This window comes from Rousettus aegyptiacus, unplaced genomic scaffold, assembly GCF_014176215.1.
Source record: "Rousettus aegyptiacus isolate mRouAeg1 unplaced genomic scaffold, mRouAeg1.p scaffold_m13_p_4, whole genome shotgun sequence".
Lineage (NCBI taxonomy): Eukaryota > Metazoa > Chordata > Mammalia > Chiroptera > Pteropodidae > Rousettus > Rousettus aegyptiacus.
The window spans coordinates 145,435,829-145,457,058 of NW_023416307.1; the positions used below are offsets into that span (position 1 = coordinate 145,435,829).

The following is a 21,230-nucleotide window of genomic DNA, read 5'->3' on the forward strand; positions in this document are numbered from 1 at the left end:
TAGGCAATTATTCTTATAATAATTATTTTTTGAAGTCAGATCCCGCTTTTATTTCGAAAACTTTTAAGTTACTGAACTTCGGTATGGTACTCACAAGTCCCTGTGAGCGCTTCCTTGAATTTTGTACCCTAGATGCCTCATTTGCCTCACCCTGGCCCTAGTTCTGCATCAGAGAGCCACCAAGACAACCTGCGGTCTTTGTGGGGTCCAGGTCCCAAAGAGACAGAAATTACAGAGAGGTAAGCTCACATTCTGTGAGCTGCTCTTCTCTGGGGAAATCTGCAGATACTTGTGGCCACTGTTAGGGAGCAGAGAAGGCATCTGAGATTTTAGCAGTATCATAGGGCTAGAGAGACAGAAAATAGGGTTAAGGTTGTCAAGTCAGTTGGATTTGGATAGCCAACATAATGATGAGAATGGAATTACAGATAAGTAACTCATATACTAAATAATTTTGCCCCCTTGAGGGATTTGCTGAAATCTGAAGTTGTGCAAGAGGGTAAGGAAGGAAAGTAGTGGAGTTTTTACGTCACACAGTACTGCCTAACAGTTCTGAAGATGACTTTTCAACTTCCACGACAATTCCTCCATTATAATGACCTAGAAATGGGTTACTTACCACAGGAACTCAATTTGGGAGGAATTAAAAAAATGCATATAAATCAGTGCCTCCCAATCTTTTTCAGAGACATGAACTTAAAACAAGATTTGAATCACTAAACTCTTTACTCAAAGAGAAGCTATAGTAGCACATAATTAATTCAATCCTTGAGACAACAGACCAAAGAAAATAAGTATATTCAAATTATCATTCTTCCAAGGGTTTAAGTGAAAGCAAGCACATATTCAGCAATCCAACTTAAGGAACTCTGGAGAGTTGGGAGAGGAAGAAATCTGTAATTATCATTTATGTGACCTTACTTGAGACTTTCTTGTGAGCTAGATGAAGACCTGTCTGATTGTGGAAGAGATGCTACACTGCCAGAACTCTTTAAGTAAGTTTGAAGACTCTTCTGATAAGACGGCTCAAGGGAATTATATAATGTTTCAGCTTCACCAGGAAAGTGGTTCCTAAGACCCATGTATGTCCTGTAAAACAAATGAACAAATAACAACAACAAAAAAGAAAAACACAAATCACTTTACATTATTAGACCTTAACAGTAAAATGTGTATATTCAAGAAGGATGAAGATGAGTACTTAGGTTTTTAATACATTTACTATGTGCCAAGTGAATATTTTCTAAATTTCAGAAGTGTCTGAGCAAAGCAGATCTCAGTTCAAAACCTGGCTGCTATCCTTTTGGTTTGTGTGGCCTTGGGGAAAACCCCAAATCTCCAAACTTCAGTTACCAATCTAAGGAGATACTACCTCTGCAAGATTATTTTAAATACTAGAAAATAACAAATACCAACTGCCCCACACAGTATCAGGCACCTAATACATACTTAATAAATTATAGTTACCTTTATTCACAATGAAAAGAAATATGTTATGATGGAATAGTAATACTGATTACACAAATGACAATATGGAGCAAATAACTGGACATCTAATACAAATTTAATGGAGAAATAGCAATCTCAATGTTATGAAAGAGCTAATAGAGTAGAATACTTAGGCCACTTCTGATATTTTCATTCTTCCAATATAATTCCTTTCAATGAAAAGACCAAAGTATGTTTAAACTGTCACGAAAACAGATTATAGACTTACTTTCTTGCCTCCACTCTGGCCTCAGCATCAGCATCATGAATTCCCTTTTTAATAGTTTCAACCAAGACAGCTGCATGTCTATAAAATAAAACATCATGTGTAAAACACATATGTATTTCACCACACTATGATACTTACTGCCTATGTGTTAAGGTAAAAAGATTAATTAGTGCACAATAATAAATCTAAAATTGCAAGATTTTCTAATAATCTACCTGATAAATTTTGTTTATGTATAGTGTCTTTCTAACCAGTCAAACAATATAAACCTGAAAATTATTTTTATATGTAATCCAGATAATACAAATATATAGTACTCAAATTTTAAATTTTCAATAAATAAAAATAATCTCCTGTACAGTTCCTCACTAACCCACCAATGCAGAAAATTATTTGCTAATAGTATGATCAGTTATAATCTTACTAAACTGAATAGTAGCTGTCATAAATGAACTTAAAGAAAACTTGAAATATTATGCCTATATTAAACAACAAATTCTATTTTTAAAAAAGGGGATTATGAACAAATTTAATGACTTCCATTAAGATGGAAAATCAGCAACATATTCAACATAAATACAGGTATATCCCAAGCTTCAAACTTAAAATCAATGAGAAATACAGACAGGTAAAGAGCAGTGACCAACTAGTTACCCATAATTCCTTCTTGTTTATCTCAGAGCTACATTAAACACTACCCAGTATAATACCTGACCAATGACACCTGGCAGCTGGTGTGGAGAAACTTTGCGATGAATCTCTTTATCTCTTCCCTCTGAAAGGAAGTGCCTTCCTTCTCTCTATCTTAAATCATTCATTACTTGATTAACTGCACCTCGGTAAACCTATTTCACATGACTACAGATAAATTAAATTTTTGCCCAGTTTAACCTGGAGTATCTTATATGACTCATTTTACCTAAGAGACCCTCACTCACCTTACAAAGAAGAAAATCATACTATTCATAGCTGCAACAAATAAGATGAGCACCACAACTTTAAAGGAAAACCAATACAAATAACTTTTTAAAACAAAATGAGAAATAATGCAAAACCAATATCGTTAACTTCTAAACTGGTAAAAATGAGGAGGGGTGGGAGGCGGCAGAGGGAGAGTCAATGCATACCTTTCCAATGAATGAGTCTGCCACTCTTGTAATAATAAATCTAAAAATTCAAATGATCGCCTGAAAAATAAAAGTTAATTATAACTGTTATAACATTACATTAAGTTATATTAATTTACAACTAAATGCTAATTAATAATTTCTTCCATAACACTGCACTCTTCCCCCTGAATTAAAGTATAATCAGCCCTCCATATCCACGGGCTTCATATCTGCAGATTCAACCAATTGTCCATTGAAAATATCTGGGAAAAAAAAAAAATCCTGGAAAATTCCAAACAAGCAAAACTTGAATTTGCTATGCACCAAATAGTGCTGAATCCATGCGAATGAAGTGATGTGTAGGGATATCATGCTGTAGACTATATGCACATATAGGTTATATGCAAACACTATTCTATTTTATATAAGAGACTTAAGCATCTGTGGATTTTGGTATCCAAAGTGGGTCCTGGAACCAATTTCCCACAGATATCAAGAGACAACTGCATAAGACATATTTTTAGACATCTTAACTGTTGACTACTTCACTTATTTTAAGGCTCCAACTATTCCTATGCTAAGTAGTTCAAAAGGACTGTTAAGAGTTCCCCACGAGTTTAACTTAAAATGTTTTGTCAAATATAAAATTGAACAATTTCATTTAATTTAAAATACTCAAATACCTACTATGTACTAGAAATTGAACATATACAATACTGACCAAGAAAGATGTGATGAATCTTCTATTTCTACAATGTTTCCTTAAAATTATATGTATGTGATTTTTAATCAAGTTTTTATGTATTTTCTCCTGAGCCCTTTAGAGTTCTCAGCTTCTTCAAATGCATCATTCTTGAACTTCTCTTCTTTCTTGGCATCTACTGATACAGTTCTGCCCTGTTTTTCTTCCTTAATAGATTAACACTTTTTCTTCACCTACCTTTAAACAGGTGCTCACCTGGTTGGTGCTGTTCTCAGCCCACTTCCCTTCTACAGCTTTAACTTGGGCAACATCATCTGTACCCTTATAACTGACTATCAGCTATGCTTCTCACATCTAGTCCTATATCCCCAGCATTGGTTTAATTCAGATGTTAAGTCAGTTTGAACCAGCTCATGCACATCTCTACAGAGACAGTGAACGTCAACTCAAACACTACATACAAAAGAACAAATGGTGTCCATTAATGGATGAATGGGTAAGAAAAGGTGGTTAAATATATATAAAATGGAATATTACTCAGCCATTGAAAAGAATGAAATCTTGCCATCTGCAACAACATGGATGGACCTAGAGGGTATTATGCTGAGTGGAGTAAGTGAGACAAAGACAAATATCATGTGTCAAATTTAGAGAACAGGATAAACAAACAAACAGAAACAAGTTCATAGATACAGAGAGCATTTTGATGGTTGTCAGATGATATATTTGAAGGGAAAAATATGTGAAGGGGGAGAGGATTAAGATGTACAAATTAGTAGTTACAAAATAGGCACAGAGATGTAGAGTACAACATGAGAAATACAGTCAGCGGCATTGTTCTAACTAGGTATGGTGTCAGATGGGTATTGGATTTATCATGGTGATGACTTCCTAAATTGTATAAATGTCTAATCACTATGCTGTACACCTGAAACTAATATAACACTGCATGTCAATTATAAATAAAAAACATAAGAATTTAAAAACATACAAGAAAAAATTTTATTTATATTAGAATTAACTTTATTACACAGAAAAAAACTGTAGATTATCCCTAACTATATATTAGATACAAAAAAATCACTTATCACCATATATACGCACATATATCACCATATGTGTGAATGTGTGTGTGTGTGAGAGAGACATATTTGCCTAACCCCTCCTTCTAAAAGAAAGAGTTTTTGTTTTGTTTTGTTTTTGTATTCAGACGTTTTCTAGCACTGGCATATAGCAGGCACTGAGTAAATATTTGATGAATAAATTAATGAGTATAAAACAGAACATATGGGTGATGAAAAAATGTGGAACGACTACCTTAGTTAAACCTAGGAATAGGAAAATTTGAGAATAAATGCCTATTTGAAGAGAATTTCCAAAGGGCATAGTGAGGGCTAATCACAGCCCTCTTATTCTAATGAATTCCTGAACTACAGAGAACACAAAGGTAGTTTATATCTGTGAAGCTGTTATCTACATTTCCTAGTAGGACACAGAAAGACTGAGCATCCTATTGCAAGATATACAGCACTGCCTCACACCCACAACCTCCAAGCACAGATGCCCTGAACACATATGTGTGCGCACACATACATGTACACATAGACATATACACATTTGGTACTGAAAAAATTTTAGGCTAAAATGAGGTTTAAGGATGATCTACGGATTTTAATTATGTATATTACCTCATTCTCCTTAACACAAATAACCAGTACTTACAACTCAAATGTATAATCTGAACCTGAACTCATAGAATGTTAAAGCTAGGAGGGACCTTAGAAATCACTTAATACTAACTCTTCCTCTTCATTTATCTTCCTTTTTAAGAGCAAAGATGTCTGTTGTCTTTCCAAATAAGAAATCACTACTTCAGAAATCTATCCTTTTGAAACACACATAAACAAACACACCTCTTTTAAATATTATACATATTTTCTCCTTCCTCAGGTTCAAATAGGAATCCGATTTTGTTATGATGAATAAAGAATCTTATCTCTCTTACCTTATTTCTTTCTTTATCTCTGTAGACAAGGACAGGGTTATCTCTTTTATGTGGAATAAATGAGATATGGTTTATGAATCTAAATAAATACCTATAATTTCTGGATTTAGATAGAACAAGCCAGGACTCAAAATTAACTTAGTTAAAAACTGAATTTGAAGATCTGCTGCAAGACACTACTGTTCTTCTTCCTGCTAAATTACCACTTTATCCTAAAAAATGTGTACTTTTATAATTTCAGTTACTAATGTAATAAAAGAAAATAAAACATTATTTTTGACATGAACTATGAGAGAATCTGTTTTTAGAATTCAATTTTTCACTTGTTTAGTCTAGATTTTCTATCTCTGCCTTTAAATATGCACTAAAAACAATATATGGGGGCTACATTTAACTGCAGCTTGTATCTTTCATAGTAACTTACACCAATTGAATAATAACATTAAAATCAAAATGGAAAAAGAGGACAAAGGAATTCTTACCCTCTCAAATCCAATTTTTGAGCTCATATCATATTAGGAAATGAGAAAGGGGGAGGTTGAATTAACTTATCCAAAGTTATAGAGCATGAACTTAAACCCTGGCATTCTGACTCCAGAGTTCACAGTTTGAAACACTAGACATCACCTCCCTCATCCATACCCAATTATCAAGTCTCGTTTCTACACTTGATATCCCTTGATTCAATAACTGAATATAATCTCCTTCAATCAATTATCATCAATACAACTCTAGTTCAGACGCTGCCTCTCTTTAATGAGCTATATGAATTCCCACTTAATTAAATCAATGCTTCTCAGTGTGCCTTTTTAATCACTGTTCATAGCTGGAATAAAAACTAGGATGGATGACATTACCTCTTCACCAAAAACTGACAAACTATGGAACAATGTCAAAATTTCTCTTCGTGATATTCAAAGCCCACTATACTGTAACTTCAATCTACTCCCAACCCCTTCTCTGCTAGTGCAACAACAGCCTCGCTTATTTATACCTCACTTATTTCTCCTACAGTTATTGAATTGCTTCCCATTTTCAAGGCAATTCTCTAATGCACTTCCTGACTCCCTCTTCTCTGTGTCATTCTCATTTCTCCAGCTACCATTTTCCTCAATGTAAGACAGAAATTGGTAAATGTTTTCTGTAAAGGCCCAGATAGTAAATATTCTAGGCTTTAGGAACCGCATACAGTCTCTATCTCATATTCTTCTGCTTTCTACCATTTAACCATCCTTCAAAAATGTAAGAAAAAGTCTTAGACTGTGGGTTGCACAAAACTAGACTGTTGGCCAGATTTGAACAGTAAGCAGTTGCCTGTCAACCTCTGACACAGAAGTGATGAAATAACTGTCACCAAAACTCCGAACCACTTAAAAGTAATAATGATGTCTCCTTCAGCTTCTTCCTAACATTCAAAGTATTTAAATAAATATATTTATCAAATTTAAAATGGAAAAAGTTCTTTATAATTTTCCTAAACATGAAACGCACCAATCTTGTTTTTGCTGTCTTTATTACAATGGTGACAGCAGTAGTATTAAAAATTGTGGAAACCATAAGGAGAGAGACTCACTGACTCGATGTAGCTGTTTACTTTGTTCCAAACATTATGTTCAATCCTACTAATGTGCATCTCATTCAATTCTCAGAAATCTATGGGGCCGATATCATTAAACCTACTAATCAATGTAGACATTGAGGTTCAGAGCAGTTAAATAATTGCCCACAGTAGGACAGTCAATCAGTAACAGCTGTAGGACTCTTACTGAGGCCTGACTCTAGACTCCATACTCTGAAAATAAGCAACCAGTGGCTCAACTAAACCAAGGCATAATACGATAAAACTGAGAAATGTAGGTAGTCATAATAATTGTTTCATTCATTTTGCATTATATGCCATAAATAAAATTTTTTTATTAAGGTTTCTAGCAGGCAAGAAATTAACAACTAATTATTGCACCAGACTAAGAATTAAATATAATGCAATATTAAATCCATACTAAAAATATCTTTTTTTCAAAACTTACCTCCTCACAGGAACTGATTTTGATGTGCAATTGCTTGTTATTAAAGGTATAAGTCTGGGTACATGAGTATGCTGAAAAAGATGTTTAGAAAAGGTTGAAAAATACTATACACTTCACATAATCCCTTCTTCTATTTATCTTACATTCAATTACTTAGTTATATTAGTACAGTAGGGAAAGATCATAAAACCATATTTTAAAACAAATTAAGACCAGTCAACCTTCTATTTACCTTACATCCAAGTATTTAGTTATATTAATACAAGAAGGAAAGATCATAATCAGATTTTAAAACAAATTAAGACCAGTCAAAAAGTTTTCCCAAATTAAATAGTAATAATGGGTACTGCCAATAAGAATAAGTTTCAGAGGGACAGGTGTAGTTGTAATATATAATAAAGACAAGCTAAGTGTATAACTGCAAAGGACAGTTAGGACAGTGTACATTTTGGGGAGGAAGCACTAAGAGGAACTGGACATATATGTCATATTTTCTGAAATGCCATGGCTCCTGTTGGTAGAACACAATAACTGTTATGTAATCAAAGTAAGTAATCAGAGTGAATCTACATACCTAACTACTCGGAATACACTTTTAAATAGTGATTTTAACTGAACTTTCATTCTGGCTGAACCATAACTCTCTAGAATTCATACGAAGTTCCACTGATATAATCTTCTGACTTCTATTAGTAATTCTGATGCACTAAAACTAAAAAACTAAGTATACATACTTGATGCTTTAAATCTCTATTTTTCGAGCTAACCGTATTGGCTGGGTTACCTAGGAAGCAGACTCTGAGACGTAGTTTAGCATGCAGTGCCCTTGGGATCAACAACTCTTAAGGGATGAGAAGGAAGGCAGAGTGGGCAGAGGAATAAATCCATCTCTGATATGGCCCAAGGATATCCTTGCCCAAAGCCATTAGAGAGCTGTAGAGCTAAAATGGCCCTGCAGAGTAGTCCCGAATTATTCCAGAATAGTTAAACATTTACACTTCCACACTAATCAGTTATTAGATATGGGACATACCAAGAGGGGGCAAGGCCTTGGGATAGGCAGGTTTCTGCAGCTGAGATAACCCTTGAAGAGGCTAGCAGCTGAAGGCTATCTGCCAACAGCACTTCGAGTACGGGGGAAACTAGTCTTCCACTAAGGAGAATGTATGTGGCACATAAGTATCTGCCACAGCTAACTCAACCAAAACAAAAGAGAACACTTTATTCAGCTACTACAAAGGGAAACCATCCCTGAAGCTGTTTGAGAATAGTGCAAGAGAGTGATGACCTGCATGTTATCCAACTGTTATTTTCAGCATGGAGGAGCTCTGTGGACCCGCTCCCCTATAACATCTGGAAGAATTCATTCCCCAAGCATTACTATGATGTTAAACCCCGAGCAGATTGCCCAGCTAAGCTACAGCATACCGCCATCTTTCATTTACCATCCTCCTCTCAAAACCTCCCCAAGACCCTACTGCTGATTTACCCACAGCCAACACAACGGCAGGGGTAGGGAGAGAGTCTAATCTAACCTAACTACTGCTACTCAATATTCGGGAAGCACTGTACCAAAGGAAAATAAGACGTGACCCTTAACAATTACAGATGAAGCATTCCAGCAAATACGAAATCAGAACAATTTAGACTAATTTACTAAAGTGAGTTGACAATTGAAAAAAAAATCTCTAGAATTAAAGAGAATAAGGAATCAAATAGAGCAATCTAAAAAGGTAGTCCCCCAGGAAACAAACAAAATACACAAAACGAGGTAACCTAAAACAAACAAAAACACCCAATTTATATTTTCAGTGAGATGATGGAATACTACACTGAGACAAGCTCATGAAAAATGAACAATTTGAAAAAAAATGTACGAAGTGTAAAGCATAAGAATGGCAAAATGGGTACTGTCAAGTAAGTATAATTTAATGGAATTTTTCCTGAGAACATATACAGCTATGTGACAGAAGATGAAAAATTATCTAAGAAATTATAAATGACATTGAGGGTTCTAAAATCTGTATAACGAGAGTAATAGAAAAAAAAATGTGGCAAGGAACCTGAAGCAATAAACAAATGATCCATAAAAAGTAACATAAATTTAAGGATATTTTGGTGAATTTAATTCATTTTGGTGAAACTTTTATCCATTGCATAATCTACTCCTAGATCTGATGTGTGAAAACTAACACAAAGAGACTATCTTATAAAGCTTCCTAAAGTTTTCTTATTTTTGTTCTTTTTCTATAAAACAATCAAATGATATTTCACTTCTCGGAGAAAACAATAAAAACTTAAAAAACAATTCTGAGGTAAAAGAAAACAATTCTGAAGAAAAAGGAATGTGAAACTTAAGTCTAAATTTTGTTCTGTAAGGCAAAGAAAAGCCAGTTCAAAACATTCAAAGATAAATACACATGAAAATTAAGAACATTCTAAAACCAAACAAAAATCGTCCAGTACCAATTAAAAAATAAGAAGTAAGAGTTTATTAATAAACAATGGCCAGGAATGAAAGCAGTAAAAACCCACAGTTAATGTCGATTACTGAACATTAAAAAGTCTTTGTTTAATTTAACAGTTAAGTGGGAAAATGACATGAATGAGATAAAATATGTACTTTTTCAAAGGCAGGGGAAATAAAACATTTTATTCTTGACTCCGACAAAAAATGAAGAACTCAGAAAATAAGAAAAAGGTAAGAAAAAAGCATAATGAACAGAAAGCAGAAGATTGGAAAAAACTGTTTAAAATGGTAATAGGTAAAAACTTTGACCACACATAAAGTGCATAAAGCAAGAACTGTTAGAAAAATGGAATTGACAAAGATGAGAATAAGAATTCGCCAGGTGAGTTTTTAAAAAAGGAGATAATAAGAATTTGAATAATATAAATATTAAGCTCAATTTAGTGATATACAAAGTATTATATTCTGTAAATGCATTCTATATTTTACAAATGCTAAAAGACTACCTAGTGATACATTCATCATTTACTAGGACACCAATAAAAGTCAAAGCATTTGCCCAAAAAAAAATCCTGGAACCAAACTGTCTCATCAGAATATCATGAAATTACAACATAATGGTGATAAAAGCAACAAAAGAATCATCTGAAAATATAAACAGTATCATCATTATGTAATTCAAAAAGAAAGCTGAAATGGAAATTATAAATGATCAAGAAATATAAAGAGAATGTGGTAAATCTAAATCATTGGGATGCTCCAATGCCAAACTCAAAGAAAATCTACAGCTTTATAACATTAAACAACAAAAACTATGACAAATTATCTAAGGATGTATCATAAAAATCTGGAAAAAAAAATAAAAAGAAAAAAGAGAAAAGCCAAAACAAGCCAAATAAAGAAATTAAGAACATTTAATATAGAAGTTTTTCTAGTATAAAACTAAAATAGAAACAAGTAACCTTACTGGAATTGATAAAACTAAAACTTGAAGCTTATAAGAGTCATGACAATGTCTCTGACAAGGGTAAAAATACTGAACATATTATAATAAGAAAAAGTGGCACTAAAACCACCCTGCCAGACTTTTTTTAAGAGACTACAGTATACGACTTTGTCAAATATTCTTAAAATCTATATGAAGCTGATATTTTGAGAAAATACGAATGATGAGCAACACTTCAAAAGAGTTGTAAGAATATACAACCTAAAACATTAGACTTGTTATTAGGTAAGTTCTAAAGTCAGCAAACCCTAAAAAAAGAATAATGTAATAACAATATATGTAAAACAGGAAACATACAATTTCTACAGAAGATGCATATATTAAAACACATGCCAAAATCTTAACTTTAGCAAACTCAATCTAGGAGTATCGTAATATACCATGGTCATGTAGAATTTAATTCATGAATGTACAATAGATAAATGAAAAGAGAAGCATTTGTAAAGATGTTAAATGGATATTTAATAAGATTCCACATCTACGCCTGATCAAAATTTAGCAAAATATGAATAGAAGGAAATTTCTATAACCTGAGTATCCAGAGAAATCCACGTCAAACATCATATTTAAAGTACTCTCATTAAATCCAGGGATGAACAAAGATCTCAATAATTCTCACTCTTTTTCAGCTCTGTTATAAAGGTGTGAGATTTAGATAACTTTAAAAAATATATTCAAACAGGAAAAAAGGACCTTTTTCATAGATATATTCATAGCTTTTTTTAAACTGACATTGCATTTTATTGTGGAAAAAATCCTTCTGGTAGAGCAGCATTAGAAAGAAAGTTCATTTCTTTAACAAAAAAGGACAAATTGATCAAAAAAACTAAAAAGGTATTTAAAGAACAGACTCATATATTAATGAAAATTTACTATATGAAAATGGTGGCATTTCACGGGAAGACTAAACTATAGTTCACTACAGGCCACAGTCAATTGGTTTTGTTCTGGGGGAAAATCGAGTTAGATAGCTGGATGTCACACAGAAATAAAATACAGTTAGATCTAAATATATAAAACAAAATTTATATAAAAGTTTTAAACAATTGAGTATTTTTATAATCGTGAAATGGGGAAGGTCATTTAAACTACAATAAAACACACAAAAGGAGCACTGTCTCAATGCATAAAAATTTTAAAGTTATATATATAACACACAATAGCTTAAACAATATTTGAATTGACAGACTAGTAGAAAATATTTACAATACATTTAAACATAATTAATATAATATATAAAAAGGCCTTTATAATCAGTGAGGAAAAATGCATAGTATAAACTGGCAATTCATACAAGAATTATAAAAGGAAAAAATATCTAACATCTCTACTAATCAAAGAAATGCAAAGTATAATATGAAAAGGAAATCTACTTATTAAATTATAAAACCTTTAAGAGACAGCTAATATAAAATGTTGGTAACAGATGAAGAAAAAGGTCTCCATAAATTTCAAGGAGAGGATTGGTGAAGAAAATTTAATGCTATGTCCTTTAATATAGAACTGATTTAGACATGTATAAACAAGGGAAGTTGCCTAAATATGTCAAATTTAAAAAACAAGTTAAAAACATATTACTTATATGCAAAATATAAATATGACATTTACATTTTGTAGTAAATCTTGTTTATATAGGCACAGAAGAGAAGTTTTGAAAAGTCTAAATGTCTAGAGTACTTAGTTACAAAAGAGCAGAATTCAAAGGGGGAGATTTATTTGGTTAACTCTGTTCTTTTGGGCATCTTCAAGATATGGATGAGGAGAAACATCACACACATATATGTATGTGCATGGGGTATATTATATTCTGTATGCAAGCATGTTTACTTTGTATTCCTCTGTATTATTTAAATGTTCTAGAATAACCATAATAACCATGTATTGCTTTATCAGAAATAAATTCAAAAGTGATTTTTTCTTGGGTTATAAAAAACCAATGCTTTATTTAAGTACATTGGAAGAAAGGGGGCGTGAGGAGGGAGGGAGGAAGACAGAAGAACAGAACAGAACAGAACAGAACCTACCCGAATGATGAATCTGATTGCTGCACATCCAGAAGTTGCCATGACTTTTGCACTATTGGGGACAAGATTAAAAAGTGTAGGTACAATGGCTTCAGCGCCATGATCGAACTTGTTTCCCAAAACTGTTGAAAGATGGCTACAAAAGAAGACAAAAATGGTTTTTTAAAAAATAGTTTTACATTAAATATAGGTAAGATCATATAACTTTAAAATATTCTTTTACTAAATTAACTTAAAATCTTTATTTTAATCAATTTTAACTGATTAAACAAAAAAAAGAGAGAAAAGGAAAACAAAAAGTAAGAGAAGTGCAAATATTGCATATTTCCTTCTTTTTCCCAAAGTTTAACTGTCTAGTCCCAAAGTGAAATTTGGCATTTTACCATCTACTGGCAATGGCTCTTGGAAAACCTATCTGATCTCAGAATTTAACCATTAAAATGACAGGTACAACATTCAGCTTTGATTGCCCTAACCTTTACCTATCTTTAACCACAGGTATTTCCATTCTAATGCTCCAACATAAATCTTAAATTGAACATATTTTATATATAAGTTCCAAATCTTACCCAAATCAATACCCCTCAAGACATTCTCTATTTCTACTAATGGTTCCACCACTGTTTTAGTTACAAATACTCCCTAGTATCTTTGGAGTAGGATTTCAGAATTCTTGATTGAAAATACAACTCTATCACTAGTCAGTTAGGAGACCCTAAGGACATCTGTCTTCTCTCTAAATTTGTAGTTAAAAAACTAACTCAGCTGTTAATTGCATGGTTTTAGTTAAAACACTCAGGAAGCTGTAATCACTCAGTTCTGACAATGTTTGCAGTATTGGTTAATTTCTATATATTGATATCCTACTTAAAATACATAGTTGGGATACAGTTAGATCCCAAAATTCAGGTTCTTGATTCAACAAAGTGCTCAGACTTATTTACTAGTGTTTCCCAGTGTCTCAAAGGCAAAAAGGAACCTCTACTCAGAAGCAGTGAGGTGCTTGGTGTATCTGGATGTCATCTTCCTTTAAAAGAGTGTAGTTTTGTTCTGGGGGCAAGTAACAGTACTTGAGAATCAGCTTCATCTATATAAACTTTTGGGAGGAGCAAGGTCTAGAGTACCCTGACTTTAGAGCTAGTTTAGTACCATTCCTACACAATGGCCTTTCTGGGGTCCCAAGTGAATGGCCTGGGTGTACAAGAAGGTTTCGCCATTCTGGCTCATCAGACCTTGAGCCCCTCCTAGCCCATAGAAGCCCTAACAATTGTTGCTTTCTTCACAGCTTCCAGCAGGTCTTCCCAGTTTGCAGGGAGCTACATACTTTCACATGCACAGGTTAGTATTCACCTAAACTCATGGGATCCTCTATGAAGATTTCTACAGCTCTTTTTCCATGTCTTTCTCTTCTCTCCAGTATTCTACACTGTAAATTTTAGCCACTTCACCCTTTAGAAACTCCAGTCTCTGCTTCTTCTCAACTCACTGAGACTGCCTTGCTCTGCTTGGGTTCTCCCTCCCTTCCCCATGGTCCAAAAAGTGCCTCCAGATCAAAACTGTGCTGTTAATTCTGCTTAACTGATTTTATTTTTCAAAAATCACAGTTCTTCTCACCCTGCTCTCTATTATTTATAAATAGTTGTTTAACATATTTTGTGCAGTTTTCTGCAAGAGGGCTGGCTAGTCCTGTACCAATATTGTATCATGGCCAGAAGTAGATTTCTCATCATGAAATACTTTTCAAGGTTATATTTTGTGTATTTTTGCTTTGTTATTGAGAAATATTCAATTATTTTGGTATACTGGTATGCTGACTTGTATCTCACAACCTTGCTAAAGTCTCTTTATTATAATAATTTATTATAGATTCTTGTGGTTTTCTGCATGGATAATTATATCATCAGTTTTTTCTCCTTTCTTGATTCCTCATAGTTTTTATGACCTGGGTTATTTTTTTCCTGTTCTGCTTAGAACATCTAACTAATTCGATTCTGATTAGAAACAATAGGAGGCATCTCTGTGTTCCCTATCTTCAAAGGAATGCTTATACAACAACATATATGACAAACTTATTCAGGTGGGGAGTAGTGGCAAAAGGAATTTAAGTCTTCTACCACCCTGGAATTTTAGAAGAATATAAATATATAGAACAGGTTTAGATTTTGATAAGTTAATGATACATGTTGTAATTTCAGAATAATTGCTAAAATATCAAAAATAGAGAGCTTAACATCCAAATTAGTATAAAGAAAATTGCATATGGCCAGTTCTCAGACCTATTCACTTTCTTCTTATACTCATAGGGTGGCTAGTGACCAAAAATCCACTAGTAGGCTTTAGATATATAAGCACATTTTAAGGTTGGTATAAAGCACTGTTAAGAAAACAATTTTAATCACCCAAATTGAATCCTTATGTATAATGAAAATAATTTTTGGATCATATGAATGCTTTTTTTGAGATTACCCTGCTACTGCTTACTTAATGAGCACTAAATCAATGAATACTAAAGTCTTTCATAAAAAATACTTATTACAAAAATAAACACTTACGCTACGGTAATGCAAGCTTCTCTAACCACCTGGGATCTAAGATCCTTAGCTGAAAGTTTAAGTGCTCCATCCAACAAGCGTAAATGTTGGAAAAAGCAATCATATTGTGCAGCTCCAGCAACGAGTAATGATCGAATTTTCTTAAGCTGAAATAAAGAGAATTTTCATTATTGACAAAAGTGGCAATGCAAAAAGAAAAGTTACCTAAATATCATTATTTAAATACATTTTTAAAATAATATTTAAATAACTTTTTATGTAACTATATTCAGACATTTTAATAGCACTAAATATCTCTCAAACATGCAAATAAAAAAAAAAAAGCTTTCTGGAAAAGAACATTATAGATTTGGTATATGTATAACAGACATGTAATGTATGAACAGATAAGTAAATTTTAAAGTATGAAGAAAGTCTTTTTTATTGTGGCAAAATACACATTAACAAAAATTTTTACCATTTTAACCATTTTAAAGTATACAATTCAGTGGCATTAAGTATATTCAAAATGGTGTGCAACCATTACCACTATCTATTAAGGAGTTTTTTTTAAAAAAGACTGAATTTTGGAATCTATATTCATCCATAATGCAAGTATAGAAGCTGAAGGACCAATCATTAAGGCAGCACCACGTCAATATTTTAACATTATCATTCTTTCTTTGTGAAACAAATAGCTTTCTCCCTATTTCAATGACTTTAGCATTACTTTTTAGTACAGGATTGTCAAATGTTTTCCATATAAAATTACATCAATCAAAAGAGATACCCACAGGTGCACTTCTACGCTCACACATACTCAGAAGCTAAAAGTCTACCTATCATACCTATTATTATGTATAATTTCGCATTAAACTCTGATGTTTTCTAAATTTTTCAAGACACCTTTAAAATTAAATCAGATAAACATAAAAAAAAATAAAATACTATGAATACTAGAAAAGATGTGAAAGAATAGGTACATAATCTTAGGGTGTATAGGGAAGGGAAACTATCATAAGTAGAAGAGAAACCAGAAGGCATCTAAACAGGATTAACTAAAAACAAAACAAAATCATAATAAGGTAGAAAAAAATTACCTGCAACATATAACCACAATACAAAGAATGAAAATAAAACGGAAAAAGCCCCTGACAAATTAACCCAATATTAAATTGGGGAAAATAAATATATGAAATGCTAAGCCTTACAAATGATAAGCAAATGCAAATAACAAAGACATGTTACTTTCTTCCATCAGACTGGCAAAAATTATGAAGAATTTTAACAGCATTCAGTACCAGAAAAAAAACAAATCCTATCACTATAAGATTATGAATGATCTTATAACAGCATCCAGTACCAGAAAAAAAACAAATCCTATCACTATAAGATTATGAATGACTAACACTTTGTTCAAAATACTTTGGCAACATCTACTAAAATAAAACGTTACTTATTTAACAACCCACTTTAAAAATTTAACCTACGAAAATAAAAACATCGGTGTCATAAATATGTGTGAGGTGTTTACTGCAATATTGCTAAAATAGAAAAACAGAAAAGTCTATCAAATGTGAAATGGTGAAATAAATTACATGGTACTTGTTAACTAATGAATATTTGTACATATGGATTTGTATTCAACAAATATCTAAACAACTATTATATGTCTGACACCTATTCCAAGTGTAACAAATGGGCATGATATCTTAAGTAAAAACACCCAAGTTACTAAGTAATGTATCTAGTATGACCTTATTTGTTTTCAATAAAAGAGTGGAGAGTAAAAACTGTTCATCTTGTCATATGTGTTTGAATACATATACACAGAAAAAATATACTACAAATTGCAACTGTTTCCTTACTAGGGAGTAAACAATTTTTTAAAAATAATCTATACTATTCTACTGATTGTATTGAACCTGGAGCTTATTAGAAAAATTTTTAAAAGACCACCTGAGTTTCTAAATGAGTTGTTTCAAAGGAAAACAAACAAAAAATCACAAATACAAAGTTTGTGTTTTATACTGACATTTAATTTGTCATGTTTCTCTACAGATAACCTGTAACAGAGGTCTTTCTTTATCATACTAACCTCAGAACTAAAGAAAAAATAGTGAACCCTAATTAAGAAATTTGGAGCAATATATTCTGTTAAAATACCTTAATATCTTAAAATATAGACTTCATATCAAAGAGAAGCTGAAAAATTACCTTTTGTTCAGTGCCATAAAGGTCAATTTATCAAATGGCCATATTTGATTAATCAAAACAAAAATTGAGAGCTTTCAGAGCAGAAGAGTCTTCAAAGAGAACCCCTTCCCTGGCTTCTTGAGGACACTGAGGTACTCATCTGATATACCTCAGATATAAATTTGACAAATGCACAAACTTTAAAATATAAAGTCCTTTGTCAATGCAAATATTATTTAAAAATTCATCAATATTTTCTCAAGGAATTTAGGCTAAAAAAATATTCTTAACTCAAGGATACGAAAGTTTAAAAAAACAATGGGTAAAAACTATTTTTCACATTCAGAGAGAAATATATGAGAATAGAAAAAAGCCAGACAAATGGACATACTGTTGTGAATTTTATGTCAATATTATGAAAATACTGAGCATGTGGGCAAAGTGAACTGCTTTACTGGTAAATCTTGTGAGAATTGAGGATAGTACTGATGAAAAATTATGTAGCCCCACGGAGAGGCCAGGACCACATTTTCCTGGTCAGTCAAAAAGTAGCACATGTGGAGAGACTAACGAATGGTTGAGGTTAGAAAAACAGTGAAAATTGACTATAAGTCAGAAATGCCTATTATCTCAATGTATTTTCCAGAAAGAAATGTTACCTATCAGATTCTCTATTTCATAAATATCTGAAATACCAGGTATTATTACTATTGAATTTCCATGTTTTTGAAAAAGAACACAGAAGAGAGGAGTAACAAAATAAAAAATAAAAAACTTACTGCATTGGCACGCTGATCCCAGTCGTGTTTGTCATCTGACAAAATTTCCCTGATTTTATTTAATGTTTCTTCAAGTTCTCGACTAGAATAAATCTTAAAGAAAAGATGTGATATTATAATATTAATATTTCTTATCATAAGCAATATCAAAATTATGTTGTGTTGTGCAAATAAACTTCAAGTAATAAGGTTATTTATTTCCCATTCTAGCACCATTTTTAGCACATTCCATGGAGAATGGAAATACATTATAGACAATGATAAAATAAAATCCTTTGCTTTGTCTTCCTTACCTATTACCCTCATGCTATCTCTCCGTGCATAAGTAACTTCAAATAAATGTTTTAAATGCTTTGTCATTTAAAAACAAAATTTAAATATTCTAATTAATAAAACCTGACCTAACTTCTCAAAATGACTTCAGGATATAACATATCTATGCATTCATACACTTATTATACACTTATATTGCAAAAGGACATGTTTTAACTTAGTCTCTTGCCTTCCCTCCATGCTAGGTTGTGGTCAGGATAGCTACATGCTTTGTTTCCTCTGGAGCCAACCATTTGCAAAACACCGTTATACTTCCATTCACTTAACAAATATTCACATAACAGGGATGTACTATGTTAGGCACTAAGAATACTATGCGGAAATCAGCATGTTCTTTGTCTTTTGGAGCTTATAATCTAGTCAGGGAGAGAAAAAAGGCAATAAAATAATATATAAAATGTAAAATTGCAAATAGAAAGTATCATCCAAAAAGAATTATGCAATGCTGTGAAAGTCTATATATAATAGGAGGTTTGAACTAGTGTTAGGAAAGTCAAGCTTGAACCAAGAGCTACAGGATGAGTGGAACATCATTAGGCAAAGTGGAGAGAGATTAACCTTCCTTAGAGTAAAAAGCATGTGCAAAGGCTCTGTGACAGAAAAAAACTAAGAGAAGGCCAGTGTACAGGATCAGAGTACAAGAGGGGACCATGGGAAGAGTCGATGACCCAGACCTAAGTCAATCTGTACATAGTATTTCTCTACATCAGTCAGGGTTCAGAGGTGGGCATAAGACCTAAATCGGTTCGATCAGAGTGACTCTCACAAGTTTTCATAGGATCATCCAGAAAACAGAGGCTGGTTTTTAAGGTGTGAGGCTCAAACAGTTGCAGTCATGTTGCTGACCATGAGGGATGACAATACAGAGGAACCCAACAATGAGAGATGGAGAGAAATAGTCCCAGTGATAACATCTGAGTGGTATCAGATACGTTCATCATAACTGCCCTACTTATAGCTTTCACACTCATAAGCCATTAAATTCTTCTTTTCCTTAAAAAACGAAACAAACCACCACATCCTCAAAACAAGGGTAGAAAGGGGAGCAGGAGGACATAAGCAGGTGGAAGAGGTAGAAAGGGGAACCAGATAACAATCTGTTAGAGAATGATTCCTGAAGGCTTCCAAGCTAGTTTTTACCTACCTCTCACCTCCCCTTCATAATGGTCTTCCTGCCATATTTCAGAAGAAAGGCAGGTCCCTATACTATTCCTAATCATATTATGGTGCATTACTCTGGAAAATAATAAAAGGCTTCTTTCCTTTCCCCAACAAGGAGAAAAAGATGAACTCAAAAACTTACTTTAGTGAAAGGATATACAATTTTTAAAACATTCTTTTAGGAGTTATTACAAGCAAAAGAAGTTTGAACACAACTAAGGGATCTGTTGCAGTAGAATGACTGATTCCCAGGTTTCTGACTTTGGTAACTGATTAAGTAATGGTTTCCACATATAAAACACTGGAAGAGTAGGTTGGTAAGGGGAAGATCACAAGTGCAATTTCAGACAGGCTGAATCTAAAATGCCTCTGAGACATCTAAAAGGAGATGTCAAATAAACAATCAGTGGAGAAATAATTTTGATGCTCAAAAAGGTCTGGCTTAGAGTTAAAAACCTGTGCAGTATCTATGTAAAGGGGAAAAGTGAAGCAATGGGCTTGAAAGAAGTGACTTAGTAAACAAGTGGCGACTGAGAGGACCCAGAACTAACCCTTAAGAAATCCTAATACTCAATAGCTAAGTAGAGAAGGATGTGCCTATAAAGGACACAGACATTAAGTGAACGAAGAGGTAGGAGGGGAAATAAAGGAAGAATGTTGTACCTCAAGCACTTTAAAGAAAAAAAAAAGTGGATGTAGTTGGACATTACAATGTAACATGATTCAACAATATGGATTCATTTGTATTTCAGCCCAACTGAAAAATCCCTTGAAGATCTAATGGTACCAACAAATAATAGCTTGGCAACAGTAAGTCAAGTATTTTTACGTAGTCATTTAAAGAATTTTTTTAAATCATTTCTTCTATTAAAAAAAATTTCATGCACTGACATTATGTAACACCTTTCCTGTTTGTTTTCTTCTTAGCATTTATCTCTATCTAATTTACCTAACTTATGTGTATTTTATTTATGTTATTTTATTGTCTGTTTCTCCCACTTGGATATAAACTGCATGAGTGAAGGAATTACTGTTTCACTCATTACTTTACCACCAGCACCTTGACAAGTGTCTACCACATATTAGGAGCTTAATAAATTTTGGAAATAAATGGTTTAATGGGCATACATAATTTGCTTCATGATATGTACAATGATTATGAAATATCA

At 32.8% G+C, this 21,230-nt stretch overlaps 1 protein-coding gene across 46 annotated transcripts in view; it reads right to left on the reverse strand.

The window, feature by feature from the left end:
* Positions 1-21,230, reverse strand: part of CLASP2 (cytoplasmic linker associated protein 2) — a 144,654-nt gene that overhangs the window by 65,519 nt on the left and 57,905 nt on the right. For all 46 annotated transcript variants that reach the window (XM_036219968.1, XM_016158779.2, XM_036219967.1 and 43 more), the window contains 7 exons: positions 18,568-18,660; positions 15,614-15,759; positions 13,062-13,197; positions 7,562-7,632; positions 2,845-2,904; positions 1,718-1,795; positions 922-1,089 (listed from right to left, as the gene is read on the reverse strand). In XM_036219968.1, coding sequence (XP_036075861.1) covers positions 922-1,089; positions 1,718-1,795; positions 2,845-2,904; positions 7,562-7,632; positions 13,062-13,197; positions 15,614-15,759; positions 18,568-18,660 — 752 coding nt within the window. The remainder of the gene's footprint in view (positions 1-921; positions 1,090-1,717; positions 1,796-2,844; positions 2,905-7,561; positions 7,633-13,061; positions 13,198-15,613; positions 15,760-18,567; positions 18,661-21,230) is intronic.